This window comes from Abrus precatorius, unplaced genomic scaffold (genome assembly GCF_003935025.1).
Source record: "Abrus precatorius isolate BTA unplaced genomic scaffold, Abrus_2018 Scaffold8, whole genome shotgun sequence".
In the NCBI taxonomy this organism is placed as follows: domain Eukaryota; kingdom Viridiplantae; phylum Streptophyta; class Magnoliopsida; order Fabales; family Fabaceae; genus Abrus; species Abrus precatorius.
In genome coordinates, this window is record NW_020874428.1 from 8,809,883 (window position 1) to 8,827,330 (window position 17,448).

The following is a 17,448-nucleotide window of genomic DNA, read 5'->3' on the forward strand; positions in this document are numbered from 1 at the left end:
CAAACCTCCATGGATATGATCCTTGCTCAATTTATTCCTTCAAAAACAAGATTAAAAACTTAATTCCTAAGCAAAAATTTCACAATTGCTAAAATAACTACAAATTTAAACAAAACTTCAATTCCTTCTCTTTTTCTGAGTTTTTCTGCTTTCTTTATATATTTTTCTTATCAAATGTGTTAGAATTATGCTAAAATATCAGTCAAAATATGGATTCATCAAATACCATAAAATTTTCCCGGAAGGAATTACTACAATTTAATCAAATATTTCCTTTTAAATCAATAGACTAGTGCAATAGCATAAAACTTCCGAAATTACCATAATCAAAAGTAAAGAAAAAGGCTATACATAAAACTTCACAATACAGTATATTAATTTACAAACTATATGTTTGAGTATTTAAATATCAAAATAATAATTACAACACCAAACACTACAAAAAGGATCCCAGAGCAGCCTCTGTTATACTAATCTCTAGCATTCCAAGTCTATCTCGGCTAGGTCCTCAGAGTCTAGGTCGTCATTAGATCCCAAATACCCATCGCCAAAGTCAGCTCTGACCTTTGTTCTCGTGACGTGCTCAAAGGTCCAACGGGTAGGTCTTCCTAGATAGTCGTGGTCATGGTAGGTGTATAAGTAAGTAAGGGCTGCTGGGGTTCTAATTGTACCCATATACATATATACACATAAGGTTTGGTGTATCCTACTCCTAAGGAAGTAGAATGGAATACTACAAGCAAAATTCATCTCTATCATGACATAAACCCTAGGAATGATTTACACACTGGTATTCATTAAATACGTAATTTAATCTAAAGTCTACAGAACTATCTACCAGCCTAACTCTTCCCTGCGAATTCGTCATCCTGGTTCCTTGAAATTATCAGTAAGAATGAGCGCCTATCTTATCATTTAAAACATAATATTACTTTAAAGACTAACATAACAGCACAATCATGGTCATGGAATACAAGGAATTATAATAACATAAATCTCAAAGTAATCTATTAGACATACACATATTCATAATTATTATGTTGCTCTCTTTTGGATACACACATTTAGTGCACTGTGATCACAATTATACGGTGCCTCCAACAGTTCTTGAGGTCTTACACAACTAGGTAAATAGTCGCTGGTTAGCCCATGCATACAGATACAACGTATACAATAACCAGCCCCTTAGCAAAGGTATAGTCAGGAGTCTAGTTAGGAAACGAGTGTGAAGCAATGTGGCGCATTCGCTCTCAGAAAGAATGTGTACACATGCGTGAATGTTGCTCACCACCCTACATTTTCCCCAGATTTCTTATCGTATTTGGACTCTATACCCCCAGTGTATCTATGTAACTATTCACACTAGAACCATTCAGCTTCTTACACTTATCTCATACTCCCTTTCTTACTAAACTCATTATTCAAGTAAGAGATCGTGCTTAGTAAAGCACTTCCGAACTAAATTCCAAACAAACGGACTACTCTAACATATCATTAACACCCAAAATCAGCCAAACATATTTTTCATAATAATTCAATGTCAATCAATCATAAGAATCATACTAAAACACATACATAAAGTACTCTCATGGTTACAAAATAATTATTATGCTTAAAATAACAAAATAGAGCCCTCCTTACCTTGAGATGAAGTTTTGAAAGAGATTTTGTGAAGGGTTTTAGGTGAAAGGACCAAGATCTTCCTAGATATCACAAAAGAGAACATTTTGAGAAAGTAGAAACTTAGAAAACACCCAAAGAGAGAAAACAAAGCTCCAAGAACTTACTTGAAGTTGATTGATGAAGTTCTTAAGCTTGGATTTGAAAAAAAGTTGAGGTTTTGGAGAGATTTTCTGAGAAGAGATGGTTAGGGGTCGAGAGAACAAGCAAGAGCTCGAAACTTGGATTGTAATCCAAGTTTTCTAACTTGTAAACCCTTAAATACTCCTAGACTCGTGACATTCTCGCTACAGCGAGCCCTTTTCTTGTTGTAACGAAAAAACTAAACAAAATTGCACTTTGTTGTCTATCATTCTAGCTACAGCGAGAGAGCATCAGAATGCCTGATTTCTGAACGCTCTTTCTCGCCACAGCGAGAGATATCTTGCTACAGCGAGATATCCTGCAACCTACATCATTTAAACTCTCTAAAATTCAAATAACTTCACAAATATAACCAACATTCAATGCTATAATAATAAATATAAAAACGAGGATGTTACAATACTCCCTAAATTATCCTATGCACAACACACTTAACAATCATTCTCTGGCTCGCATTACACGTTGCACTTAACAACATCATCACACATTACTTGCAAATATACTGCTCCTTATTTGGCAATTACACAACCTTTACATTTACATTCCAATATATGAATAATTCATACACTTTAAGCATACACAGCACAATTCAAATGAAATAATGAGTACATATAAATACACCGATCTGGCAATATACGTTGAGTCAGTCTTGAGTTAGAAAAATGTATGTGCATAAGTTATTATAAATAAAAATAAATAAATATTTATTTTATAAAAACTTACAATCATAGTAAAAGTTAATTTTTCACCTGATATAATCCTAAAATAGTACAATAAAAATTATGAAAGGTCCACAAAAGTTTTTATGTATTTCCTAATTAAGAAGACAAAAGAGTGTAATATAAAATGGAGAGAAAAATATCGACAAAATATTCCCTTATTCTCTAATACGCTCATCTTAATACACTATATACTATTGAATTAAATTTATTGATAGTCATAAAATTACGTAAAATTCATTCTTAATTTATCAAGTTTTACTCATAAATTTTTTAAAAAAATCAACCAATAGTAAAGAATATATTAAAGAGTTTGTCAAGAATTTTTCACTTGCCAAATTATACTCTTATCACATTGGTCAAAATGAATAAAAAGTTTAATAAAAAAGAAGAAACTTGATTTTAAAATAATTAAATAAATAAAAATAGTTAATATAAGAATACTCGAGAGATATCTTTTAGAGAAGATATAAAATAATAACTAAGAATGTAATCTAATATATATTGAAATTAATAAATCAAGAGAAGAAAAAATAACATTTAATTTAATTTTAGTAGAGTATCCAACTCTACAATGCTAGTAACTAAAATAAAATTTATGTGCTAATATTTATAATTAATATTTCATATTAGACGAATTAAAAAAAATCAAAGTGTCATATAATTCACTAGACACAAACTAGTGATTAATGTTTGATACATGGAATAATTCCATTATTCATTTAGATCTTTGGTCTTATTTGATGAAAAACATGTAGATAGGTTTTCATAATAAAATGAGCTACAGTCATATGTTTCTGTTTTTCCTGCTTCAGATTTGCCATTACTTGATTTTCTTGATCCTTGCTAAACAATTGTCCATTGGCCTTGTATGCGGTAAGAATCTCAGAGGAGAATTTGGATTAAGTTGCTCAAGCCTATGACAATGACATAATGTGAACGTTTGTTAATACAATGTTTGATTGTTAAAACCAATATTCTTTTTATAACAAATAAAGTTCTAGACAAAATTATTTTAGATATATAGAAAAGGATGTCTAAGATATTCATGTGAACTATGTTTTAAAATTTTATGCATACATACACAAACATGCATAATTTTAACAAGTCAAATGAAAAAATATTGAAAAAACAATAACTTGAAATTTCAAGTTGAGAAAATATTATGTCTTTCTTGAGTGAAATTTTTGCATCTTTTCCAAGTTTTTATATATTGATAATACATTATATGGATTCAATCAATTTTGTAAATAATTTAATAAAAAATGCATTTTAATGTTTAAGTAAAACTAAATTAATAATATTATTTTATCAACTAGGATTTTATGAGAGTTAATAGGGGTCATCGATCCTTTTAATGAATTCTAAATAGGGTAAATAAGTTATAAAACAAATGAGTTCTTAATTTTAAAGTTAATCTATAATATAAAAAATTGATCTGCATTAATATATATACTTAGGTTCAATCACATATTATATGAAAAATAAAATACGTTATAAAGAGGGAGAAAATGTGTACTCATAATTTAAAAGAAAATGATGAAGGAAAACTGAGATTTCAAGTTTGGCAAGATCATTTCCGGGACATAATCTAGTTCCTGCTCCAAATGGAAGGAATTCTCCAGCCTTGCGTACCTCCTATTAATGATCATCGACCAATTGTCAAAATATGTTGATTACATGGCTAATATTAAGTAGAAAACATATAAAATCACCTATTTGTTTGATTTAAATATATCAAAATCAAATATTTGAAACTTACATTCCATCTATCAGGATTGAACTCTTTTGGATTGGGATATATTTCTGGATCAAGGTGAACTGACCTAAACCAAACTAAAACTTTCCAACCTTTCGGAATCATGTAACCTATAAATTAAATTGTAATTAGTATTTAGTGCAATGAATAAAATGTCAAATTTTATGTTGTATCTTTGTGCTATGAATATTATTTGAAATGTGAACGAATAGTAAAAAGGAACCAAGATATAACATTCCAGTTATATTTTCATGATTCATCATGGCTAGAAGTAAGAATAGATATGTATTGAAGCCTTCATGCATCTTATAAATAAATAAATTATTAAACATGGACTAACCATTGATATTGACATCAGATTTTGCCTCTCGAAAAACCATTAGTGAGAATGTGACCACACGCAATGTTTCATCAATCACCTATACAAATTACACAAATCAAAATATATATAATCACAAGATCATCAATTATAATTTTACAGTAACCTTAAATCAATAATATCCACCTTAGAAAGATATTCCATCTTTCGAACTTCCTCCAGTGTCAAACCTTTTTGTGTTGAAGGCCTTTTCCTTACTATTTCTTCTTGTTCTTCCTATGTAAGGAGGTAAACTATATTAGGAAGTAAAACTAAAGTTTAATTTTGGATGAAGGGATATTAACTGAAGCATAATCTAGGTAAAGTTGGAAGAAATGCACGTATCTGTTAATTATCATTAGCAATTGCACATATATTTACTGATGATGATTAAGTAATTTGATAGTTAATACCTTAGCCTTCTTGAAAAATTTCGGATGCCTTTGGAGGAAATAAGTTGCCCACATGGTAATATGTCCTGAAGATTCGTGACCTGCATTTAAGTACATCAACATGATATCGATGATGTCCTCATCACCCAATTTTCTACCATTTTCATCTTCAGCATCTATCAGAGCATCTATCATATCTTTGGCTTTTTTGTTAGGTGATCTTTCCTTTCTTTCATTTCTTCTCTTATCCACAACAGATTGAAATACAGCCAACAATTTTTTCCTAGCCTGAAATATATAAAAAAAAAAAATTATATCATAAAAGATTTCACTTAAAGAAAAACTTCATAGTAGTTTTCATAAGAAGTAATATATTATTTACTGTTGCTTCATTTGATGAACATACTTGAGTTGAGAATACTATAGATATGATTGAATATGATGTTTAATTACAAAAGAGTGATTGAAATGAATTCTTAAAAAGTATCCATATGCACAGAGGCAAATAAACAACACTTTACTCTTAATGATCTTGGATGTGAGCTAGCATGTTTAGCCAAGGTGAATATCATTAGGTATTAATGTAGCATGTGATAATTAAGATTAGTAAAACTATTCCTTATGTAAGGACGAAAAATTTTACTACTAGGCTCTCAATAATTTGCAGTTAGTACAATAAATTTTACTATTTTTTTTTATTTTTCATGTACTTAATGCTTAAGGGAGTAAGATGATGATGAAAAATTACCTTCAATGCTTTATGGAATGCAAATCCGGGAAGGTTAATCCGCATAGCTCTAACCCCATGATTAAGGGTTGTGTATTCTTTTTCCAAAGCCTCCATTATAGATTGACTTTCTGCACCAAGAAAAATATGCATGATGATCTTAAAAGTGAGCTTACGCATTTGAGTTAAAAACTCAATGTCTCCCATGGTGGTCCATTTCTCTAATGAACTTATCACAATTTCTTCAATATATTTCAAGTAAATAGACAGTGCTTCATAGCCATTGATTGAAGCAGATGTTAAGCGCCTTAGGCGTCTATGCTCGTCATAAGGCATTGAAATGAATGACTTTTTGCCAATGAGGTCTACAGTGGAGCGAGGCCACCCAAGAGTGAATTTATCATCATCTGTCAAAACTCTTTTTGCATGCTTCAGGTGTTGTTACAATAACACTTGGCTTTCCAAACATCAATACCTTGTATATGCCGGTCTTTCCAAACCTGTTATTGCATTAATATATTAGTATATCGTTCATAAAATGATTATTAGTAAAGCTTCACAAATTGTGAATTTATTTGAAATTGCTAATGTTTAGTTTCCCCATGTTTCAACAGGGAGATTAAGCTCTTTGAATATATTAGAAGAAATTTTTATTAACAATTTGAAAATGCAAAAAAAATATAAAAATTGTTTTACTTTGAAATCATCAATTAAGAAACAACCACTTCGTATGAATTATTATTGATTTCACCATATCTTGTTTGATAAGCCTGTTTAACATATGACAATTGTTTATAATAAGTAGCTTGCCTAGCTAGTATCGTTTGTGTTGCATGGGAACGAACATTGTCAAAATTTGTCTTTCTCAATTTAAAATATCTCAAAAAAACATCTTCCACGTTTCAATCCTATTATCGGGTTTGACTCAAAAACCATGTCATATTTCTCAAAACACAATACAAACGTAGAATAAATAAGTAATTATTTGATATAACCCAATTTACTTTTAAAACTTTTTTTATTTTGGTCTAAGAAAAACTATGCTAAATTTGTCTTAGTACAATGGAGGGTGGGGGTTGGAAGAGGGGTGCTATTTTTTTTGGATCAATTATTCGGATTAAGCCTCGTTTCTTGTTCACTCTATCACTTAAAAGCTATGCAAGCGGACCAAAATTACTGCAACTATGTTGTAGAAGGTTGACTATACCATCCTAACGATGAGATGATGAGGTCCACGGTAAAATTATTAAAATTATTAAAATTATTAAAACAAACGCAAAGAAACCTTGTGCATAATTATGAAATAAAAAAAATATTTGTTGGTTGTGATGCATGCTTAAAAAGAATAAATAATTAAAACTTTATGAATGGAAATAGAAAATCCTGAAAAGATTAATTATTTTAAGCAAAATAAAAATACAATTAAAAAAATATCAAGAATACTCCAAGAGAGTACAAATGTTGTCTTTTGTACCTTTGACCATACAAAATAAGGTACATCATAATACAATGCACTTAATACGCAAAAGTGCATGCATAGCGAAAGAAAATGGTTGTTTATGTAGTTAATATGATATGAATTCAATAATAAGGACATTAATTTCTTGATAGCAAATGAGCAATTATTGAGAAAATTAGAGTATCTTTTGTATAAAATGGTGCCTTCCACATCACATCTTTGAAGAAAACTAGATATAAACATGCACAGTGTGGGGGTTTCTTAAGTTTTCAAAATAATTGTTAACGATAATTAAAAATATTAGAACATTAAGAGGGAATGAAGGATTCAACTAAAATGTGACATAGGTGACAAAGGAGGGTGCTATAAAGTAAAGTATATAGAACATTGCAAGGTATGTTGAACGCTGAAATTACCTGGAGACAAAGGAATCCATGAAGGAATCAGGATCATTGGTCTTGAAAGCATTAAGAAAAGACCACATGTTGCCTATTAAAGGCCAACCCATGTCCCCTGGGGGAAGAAAGTATTGCTTACCACCTAATTTGTATTCATAGAGCATCCAATTTACATTCTTGAAGAGGAATTTTAGGGCCAATACAGCACCAGCAACATAGAGTACCCACATGGAACCCATCTCCACGATAATCACCTGAACCTCAGCAACTCCCACACCAAATTTTATGTGCAAATATTTATATGCATAATTCACTCTTGCAAGAAGAGAAGGAAACAATAAAAGGAAAGAAGCCGTGTAGGAAAAGGAAAGTAATATTTTGGAACAGATTAAAATCAATTTTGAAATATTTTGAGGGAAAAGTTCATTTTTTATTTTGTCATTTAATTATGGTTAATAATGAAAATGGAAATAAAAAATGAGCTACAATGCTATTGTGAAAAATAAAACATTAAATTCATTGAATTTAATGTTTTCTAATTCCCTCATTAATATAAAATAATTTGAATGCATATCTACTAATAATAAAAATTCCCATTTGGTGTGCTTGCACAATTTAATACATTTATTTTCAATTTTAACTCTATTAAATTAATTAATGTATTATAATAACATTAATTATAATAATTTGGATAAAATCTTCATGATAATTTAAATATTTCTTATATTTTTCTTACAATTATTTTTTATAGGATATAGACTCTATATTTCCTACACAATTATTTTGTTTTGAAACATCAATAAACTTTTTAAATTTTATTAGTCAAATAAATAAGACTTTGTGCTGTAGTTAACTCAACACTAATCAAGAATTTTTAAGAAATGTTGAAAATTTTTGTTATATATCCATTTCAAGTTTTAACCCTTTTTTTCACTTCATTAATATTGAATCAATTAAACACATTTTTAACATATATTTTACTTTTAGAAAATTTTATGTTATATCACCATATCTTGATTTTTCATATATAAATGTAACTAATATATTTTTTTTCATAAAATATTTCTGGTCTAACACCCATATTCTTGGTCGGCATGGTAATTGTTGAAAGACAATTCTATATCGTCAGGATTCAAATACTGGTAAAAAGAAACAAAAAGTAAAGATATGATCAAACATTATGCGTGAACATCTCTGCTAATGAGGATTCAAATCGTCCATTACCATTTTGTGGGAAGCTAACCTCATGCCTTAGACCTAACTCATTTTAATATTAATATAATTTTACTTAATATTTAATAATGATTTAAAAGAATAAATTATTTTATGAGTTTATTTGAATTCAATGATAGGAAATATAATATCTATTGTTATAAAATATGTAATGTATGAACCGAAGCCAGAGCTATTATTAGAGGTAACAAAAGTAATTGTGCAATTTTTTCAGTGAGAAGAAAATTAGGAACTAAGGACCTTTAATGTTAAGTGGGCTTTAATTCCTTTTTGGTAATAAATTTAATGCTTTAAATAATTTTAGGTTAACTACGATAAAGAATTATTTAAAAAAAAAATACTGATGGTATGAAAATTTAGGAATCACAGAATTTTTATGGTAAGTAGGCTGTGCAACTAAAGAAATTTTTTAAAAATTGAAAAGTTAAACAATTTCTATGATATGTAACATAATAATTAAATTAATTTTAAAAATTTATCACGCCAAAAAAGAATCCAATTGTAATAAGGTAACGAGTTAAGGAAGTAATTATAAATTAAAATAATTATAAATTAATTTCCTATAAAAATAATTATAAATTAAAAAATTATATCATATATATAATAAAGGAGTTATTAAAGTAATTATATCATGCGAATTTTTATTTTACCGTTTATCAGTGACGAACATGGTTTTGAATTATATTATTAACGCTGTTTTCTTTTATAAGGTCATTTATTACCTATTATATTTATTATTGATGCTTTCTTTTCAAAATGTTTACTACATTTTATTTCTTTTTCGACTTCTATCACATTATCCGTTCAACTAATTATGTTTTTCTTCTATCTTTTTCAAATCTTTCAAAATTTATATACTTCAAAAAATATCGTAAAGTTATTCTTTTAATTTATTTTGGAATTACATTTTTAAAAAAAAAAACTATGATTGTTAAATACATATTAAGTTTTCTAATAATAATTAATTATCATTAAAAATTAAAATTTTTTTTACATAAATTAAAATAAATATTAGTCATCAAAAAAATTATTAATATTTTATTTATAATTTTTATTAATTTATAGATATTATTTATATAATTTTTTGACAATATTCTTAAAATATATAATTATGAGAAAAATAAACAAATGTCTTAAATATATATATATATATATATATATATATATAGATAACCCGAAGTGGATCAAAGGAACAAAAATAGATAAACTAAAAGACTAAAAGGAAAGTAGGCAGTAGCAGGAATACTAAATGATATGCAGAAATTAAAAGTGCAGTATGTAAACCAATTAATTAAAACATAAGAAACTAGAACGGTGGTATAACCAACACAGATCTAGTGGAGGGAGAAGAGAAGAAAGCCAGAGCGACGGTAGTCCGAGCAGGACCGGCTAAGAGGGAGAAGAGAGAAAAAATAACTTGAAATAGCAAATTTTATTAAAAGATCTCAAAGAGGTAAGCTTACAAAGGATGGTATCTCTCAGAGCTTCTCTCTCTTAAATCTCTCTTCACTTGCTAAATGAAAGGGTTGTAATTGAAGGATCTTTCTGGTCTTTGTAGTGTTTAATGGAAACAGAATCTGAATCCACTAATATAAACTCATAGAATTGCCTGGTTTTATTAGCCTGATATGGTCTAAAATGAAATCCAGGTGGAAAGACTTTGGTAATAGCCTTGTATGGATTCTTATCCCAAAATTCAGGTTCCATTTGTATGACTGAGGAAAATTTTCCTTTGGCTACATAATGGTTTGGATTTGTAGATTTTTGTTTTCCCTTTTGAAGGTCAAGGGTCCCTTCTGATTTACTTGGATTGGTTATTGTTTTCTAGGTTTGGTTAAAGGACTGGAGTATGGTATTTAGGCTTGCTAAATCTATTTCCATGTCTTCTTCAAAGGCAATATCAGCCTATGATTTTTTTGGTAGGCTACTAAGACTTCCTTGTTGGACAGCCAAAAGTGTGCTTATTGGGAGAGCATAGTCTGCTTTGGTTTGTTTCGTGGTTTTAGCAACAGAATCAGTCTTTTTGGAAGATTCTTTTGGAGATCCAGATTGTTGTGTTGATGACTCAACAATTTGGATTGCCTTTTGGGTCGATGACCCAATGGGGGTAGATGACCCAGAAGAAGATTTTGAATCTGCCGAAACAGATTGTTGTTTTGATTTATTTAATGTCAGGGCTAACCTGACTCTGCCACTTCTGGTTGTTCCTCCCCTGGAAGAGGTGGTTGCCTTTCTAGGCATTTTACTTATCCTGTAAATATTCACGGGTAAGGTAGTCAGGAAGAGAGTTTGAAGTGCCTTTGAGATATTCGATATCAAAGTCGAAAACACTTAAAATTGCTTGCCATCTTGCAAAGATTTGTTTTGAGGCAAGGTTTTTTACATCTTTTTGTAAAATTTCTTTAGCAGACTTGCAGTCTACTCTGATAAGAAATTTTTGATTTAATAAATCAGATTGAAATTTTGAAACACATAAAACAATTGTCAAAACTTCTTTTTTAACAGTAGAATAATTCTGTTGTGCATCCAATGTTTAGAAGTGTATGCAATGATATGCTCATGTGACTCAATTTTTTGTTTGAGGATACCTCCATAACCTATGTCTGAGGCATCGGTTTCAACAATTTTGAAGGCTTGAGGAATTGGAAGATATAAGCAATTTATTTTTTTGACTCTATTTTTGATATCTTTGACAACGTTGGTATGAACATCAGTTCAAGAGGGAGGATTTTTCTTAAGCCGATCATGTAATGGCTTGATGATGTTATTTAAGTGAGGAATAAAATCTCCTACATAATTGAGGCATCCTAAAAACCTTTGTAATTGAGTTTTATCAAGGATCCTGTCAGGAAATTTATCAGCGAAATCAATGGACCTGCTGATAGGAATAATAGTTCCTTGGTAGATATTATGACCAAGGAATCTAATATTGGTTTGGAAGAGACTAATTTTTGACTTAGAAACGGCAAGACCGTTTTGTTTAATGACATTGATGAAAACATTTATATGTTTGAAATGTTGATCAATGGATTGAGAAAAAATTAGAACATCATCAATATAGACAATGACGAATTTTGAATAAGGATTAAAAATGTCATTCATAATTTTTTGAAACTCGGAAGGAGCATTTTTTAGTCCAAAGGGCATAACGTTCCATTCGTAATGCCCAAAAGGGACAGTAAAGGCAGTTTTGTACCTATCATTTTCACAAATTTGGATTTGCCAAAATCCGGATTTCATATCAAACTTTGAAAAGATCTTTGCAGAATTTAGTCTGTTAAGAAGATCTTTCTTATTGGGGATAGGATGCCTAATCCACTGGAGGGCTTGATTAAGAGGTTTGTAATTAATGACAAGTCTGGGAGTACCTCTCTCGATCTCAGCAGGTTTATTAACATAAAAAGCTGAGCAAGACCAAGGACTCTTGCTTTTTCTAATAAGATTTTTGTCTAAGAGATCTGTAATCTCTTTCTGACAATAATGAAGGAGTTCTTCATTCATCTGTATCGGTCTGGCCTTAGTGGGAATCTGGCTATCCTTAAAACCTGTCTCATAAGGAAGACTGACAATATATTTTTTCCTATTCCAGAAGGCGCTGGGTAGGTCAGAACATATGGAAGTTTGAATATTTTTTAAAAGGGATTGGATTTTCTTCTGAAGCGAAGGATCATGTAAATGTTTTTCAATGTTGGCAAAAGAAACTTCTTCTTTTAGAAAATTAATTTGATTAATTTTGTTTTGAATAGAATTAATATTTTTTGTAAATGGTTTGTTAGAAAATTTAAAAGTTATTAGTTTTCCTAAATGACGAGTGGAAATACCATCTTTCAAAATTTGTAGAGGGAAAAGGGCTTTTATAAAAGGTGTACCCAGAATAACTTCATTTTTTAAATTTTTTACAAGAAGAAAGTTTGTTTCAATCTTAAGCCCTTGATTTTCAATCACGGCTTTAGAAAGCTTGTAATTAATTTTTAACTTTGAACCACTAGCAGTGCTGAGTTTTTCAGAGGTTTTTTCAAAATACTTTGTAGGGATTAATCCTTCTAAAATACAGTTTGAATCAGCACCTGTATCAAAGAGGGCCAAGGTATCAAGAACAAAATCATCAATAACGATTCTGATGTTAATATAAAATTTTTGTATTTTGACCTTGTTGATCAAACACATAAAGGTTTCTTCTGGATTATCAGAATCAACCTTCACAGAATCATTATCTTCAGGAAGTTCTACTTTCTCAATGTCAGAATCATCATCTAACTGAGAAAGAATAACTTGATGAATTTGTTGTTGATCTTTGATTTCTCTGATCTCTTTTTTGAGATTATTTATCTCAATCTGGAGATCTTGAATAGTGGTTGGTTTAATACTAGAATTCTTTTCTAATCTTTTGAAAATATTTGTAATGTCGAATTTATTTGAGGTAAAATATTCTTTAGGTTTAGGTTTATTTTCTAAAACCTCTTTGAATTTATTTAAAAATTCTTTTCTGTTTTGAGCATCCGAAATGGAGCTTATTGCTTCAAAAAGAAGATCTTGTTCTTTTGTCAAAACATTAATTTCTGGAGTTTCATCGCTGTCAGAAGAGGAAACTTGGTCATCATTTTGAATTTGGTTAACATCCTCTTCAGATTCTTTATTAGAATCTTCACTAGAGGAATCAGCCAAGAGATGGTTAATCTGGTCTTCTAAAGAAGGCTCTAGATTAAGACTACTAATTTTCTTTCTTAGCCTGCAATATTTGCTAATATGGCCAGGTTTACCACAATTGTAACAGGTTACGCCTGGCCTAGGTTTTTTAGGAACATTTGTGGGGATGACATTTTCCCCTTGCTTCTTAGGATTGGGTTTCCTGTTATATCTACGCTTGTAAGGTTTTTTGTAAGGTTCAACAGCCTCTTTCTTAGGGGTATGTTTCTTCTTTTTGGGGGAACAGGATGGAAGACCAAACTGTTCGCAGAAAGAACCTAATTCTTTCTTACTTAAGGCCTTTTCTTTGGCCAGCTGTTTCTGGAGTTTATCCTTCTGGCAGGCCTTAATACCACTATGGATAATGATAGCAGTAAACTGTCCATAATCATAATTATCATAATTGATTTCTCCAGTAGGAGAACAACTTCGGAGTTTACTTCTAATAAGATCTCCGAAAGCTTTGGGAAGCCCATCTAGATATTTCTCTTTCCAGTAGGCTTGGTTACAATCTTCCCTGGTTAGGACCCTAGACATAAAGGTATCTTTATACCATTTGAAATGTTCTAAGGAATCACATTTGAGGTTTGAAAGTAACTCTCCTGATCTTTCCCTCCAAAGAGAAGGATCACCCAGGAAATGTTGGGATATTGTGTATAATAACGTATACACAGCATCAGGGAGACGCTCATTGTCACTGACAATGGTTTTCCCCTTATCATCAATTTTGACTGCAGGGAGAATGTTATCTCTGTCAGCTTCAGTGAGATAATTATCCCACCAACCTTTGAGTTGGCCAGTAAAACCAGCGACGAGAATATAGACAATGGTGTCTTCAGGCATATTTTGATTAGTAAAATAGCCCATAGCGACAACCGACATATTTTGAAGTTTGGCAATGATATTATATTCAGATAATCCATCGATGTTCCAAATATAAATATCATTAGAATTAAAACTTTGAATAAAATCTTGTTTTTCTTCTAAAATAAGGTCAGGAGCAGTAGCTCTATTATAATAAAGCTTGGAGGAATTTTTCCAATTGTTGATTGGATTGATGGCTAAGACAGAATCTGTTTCAGAACAATGTTCTGAATCAGCTTTAGAAATGGCATTGACAGTTTTGGCAAGAGACCTAGTTCTGGGTTTAGCACTAGATTCTTCAGAGGGCTGGGGAGTGTCGGGAATGGTAGTGAGGAGGCTAGTAATTTTACTAAGCAACTCGTTTTGGTTCTCCTCGTTCATTTTGGTTTTCTCTTTTTGCCTGAGTTCTAAGATTTTCTGCTTAGCTTTGGCACTAATCTTAAAAGGTTTAAATAGAGGTTTTTCTAATTGTGGTTGGGAAGATGAAGAAGCTGTTTCTTCAACTTTAGGTTTGACAGGATTAACAGAGATTTTTTCTCCTAAAACCTGAAGGTATTTATTGGTATAATTGGCCTGTTCCATGAGGCCTTGGATGTCATAAGGAGTGATAGACTCATCAGGGTTCTTAGACTTAAAAGGAGTAGCAGTAACAGGGTTACCGCCTTTGTCTTTCAAATTAGACAATTGGTATTGAGATGTGGGTGGTAAATCACTTTGGACTATTTGTCCATCTTTGATTTGCCAAGATATAACATTAGCCGAGGAGGTACTAATAATATCCTCTTGCCAGGGATAATCAATATTATTATGAATGGTATAAGCATGATACCAATAAAAAAATGGAATATTTTGTTTGACCTTTTCGAGAAATTGATAAAATTTTCCTTGGATAGCAGACCTATTTTTTCCCTTATATTTTTGAAAGAACCACTCTCTTTGAGGTTTCCATTCCTCAGAGTAGAAATCTTTCCTAAGGGTATCCTTATCTATAATGAATTTATGAAATAACATCATAAGACTCATTAAGAGAAGAGTAAGTTGGAGATTGGATACTCTGATTTTCGTCTTCTTTTTCAGAAGTCTGATAAACATTTCTAGGAATCCTAGAAGAAGTATCTAAACCTTGAAGATTTAGAGAGAGGTTATGATTGACAGACCTAGGAATGTCAGGTCTAATATAAGATCTAGAAGAAAAAGATCTTCTAGCAGAGACAAAGTCAGATCGATTACTATAAGCATCGATCCTTGAGGAGAAAGAGTTTCTCCTATCAAAGGTTATTTCAACCTTTCCAGAATTATCCTGCGAAATATCTTGTATTTGAGGAGCAGGACGAGGAACACTGGGTGAGGCTTTATCCATAACCCATTTTTCTGGTAGAGTAACCTCATCCCATTTGATAATTCTATGTAGAGAAACATTGGCCTTTGTCATATCAGTGATAAACAAAGTAGTTTCTCCTTTTTGAGGTTTAAGAAGGACTCTAGAAGCACAAGAGTTCATGACCTTGTACTGAATCCTATAGATGAGAGCTGCGGGAATAGATCCCTCTTTCATGTTTAGACCATGAAAGCAAATATTGAGAAACAAGGAGTCTAGAATGTGTTCATCCATAAGACTCACAGTTTTGTTGGGAAAACAGTTAAAATAAATCGGACCTTGGCCTAGACTGGTTTCAACTGTTCCTATAAGAGAATCGTCAAACTTATTATGACGAATGTCTCTTAAACAAATTAAGACAGCAACATCTATGCCTATGTCTATCAAAGGTTTGATTGCTACCTGAACACATCCTATGTGGAGGTATTTGTATTTTCTTTTATGGTCATTGAGAGAGGATTTGGATAGAAGATGAAATTCTTCTCCTATACCTTTTCCTAAAGGGATATTATTTTCGACAGTTTTGATAATATAATCAGAACTGTTTTTCTTGGGTTGATCTTCAGGAACATATAATGTATCCTGAGGAATGACTGGGATGGTCCAGTCATCCATGCTTTGGTTGATCTCTTCGAAACGAACTTCTTCGTCGAAGAGGTTGTGTTTGGGTGTGATTTCAGGAGAATGTTTCTCCTGATCATCAAAGAGATTGTGTTTGGTAGGAGAGGAGGAGGAGGACTAGAGCCAGAACGCAAGGAAATACGGGAGAAAGAACGTAGAAGCCTTGACATGATATAAAAACATCTGGCTCATAACCCTCATCTGGTTCCGTAACAATACATCTGTTAATTATTTATAACTTATTCAACTAGATCTGGTTATTTGTGGACTCTTTTTTTTATTATTATTATTCACAAAATCTTGAAAATTCTTTTCCATAGCCACCAGCTTCTTCTGTTCTTAGTTTCTTTTGAATACAGCATCGTCAAATTAGTCTTACTGCCCTTTCAACCATACGGGTCTTACTGCTACAGCCCTATTCAAAAGAACTAACAACTGCTATACTTCCGGTAAAGGATTTTCATAAAATTAACAGTCTATACAAAAGCAATATTTCAGAACCATTAGTTCGTGGCGTTGTTACAGACAGGGACGACCATCACTGGTCTCACCCGAAGGGCCTGTCAGCTGTCCAGCCTATAAACCATGGTTACAGAAATTTCATAAAGGAATTTAAAGTCTAGATCTAGAAGAACATAGCCATAAACAATTAACAGTTATATTCCTACTTCCCCATCAGGCTCTGATACCAGATAACCCTTTCATTTAGCAAGTGAAGAGAGATTTAAGAGAGAGAAGCTCTGAGAGATACCATCCTTTGTAAGCTTACCTCTTTGAGATCTTTTAATAAAATTTGTTGTTTCAAGTTATTTTTTCTCTCTTCTCCCTCTTAGCCGGTCCTGTTCGGACTACCGTCGCTCCAGCTTTCTTCTCTTCTCCCTCCACTAGATCTGTGTTGGTTATACCACCGTTCTAGTTTCTTATGTTTTAATTAATTGGTTTACATACTGCACTTTTAATTTCTGCATATCATTTAGTAGTCCTGCTACTGCCTACTTTCCTTTCAGTCTTTTAGTTTATTTATTTTTGT

General features: G+C 31.3%; 1 protein-coding gene across 1 annotated transcript; it reads right to left on the reverse strand.

The window, feature by feature from the left end:
* Positions 1–3,366: 3,366 nt before the first annotated feature.
* Positions 3,367–7,875, reverse strand: LOC113874179 (ent-kaurenoic acid oxidase 2-like). Its single transcript, XM_027512402.1, is given in 9 exon segments — positions 3,367–3,460; positions 4,063–4,181; positions 4,306–4,412; positions 4,643–4,721; positions 4,808–4,897; positions 5,074–5,340; positions 5,801–6,196; positions 6,198–6,279; positions 7,655–7,875. Coding segments are annotated over 9 exon segments (1,455 nt in total).
* Positions 7,876–17,448: the final 9,573 nt, after the last annotated feature.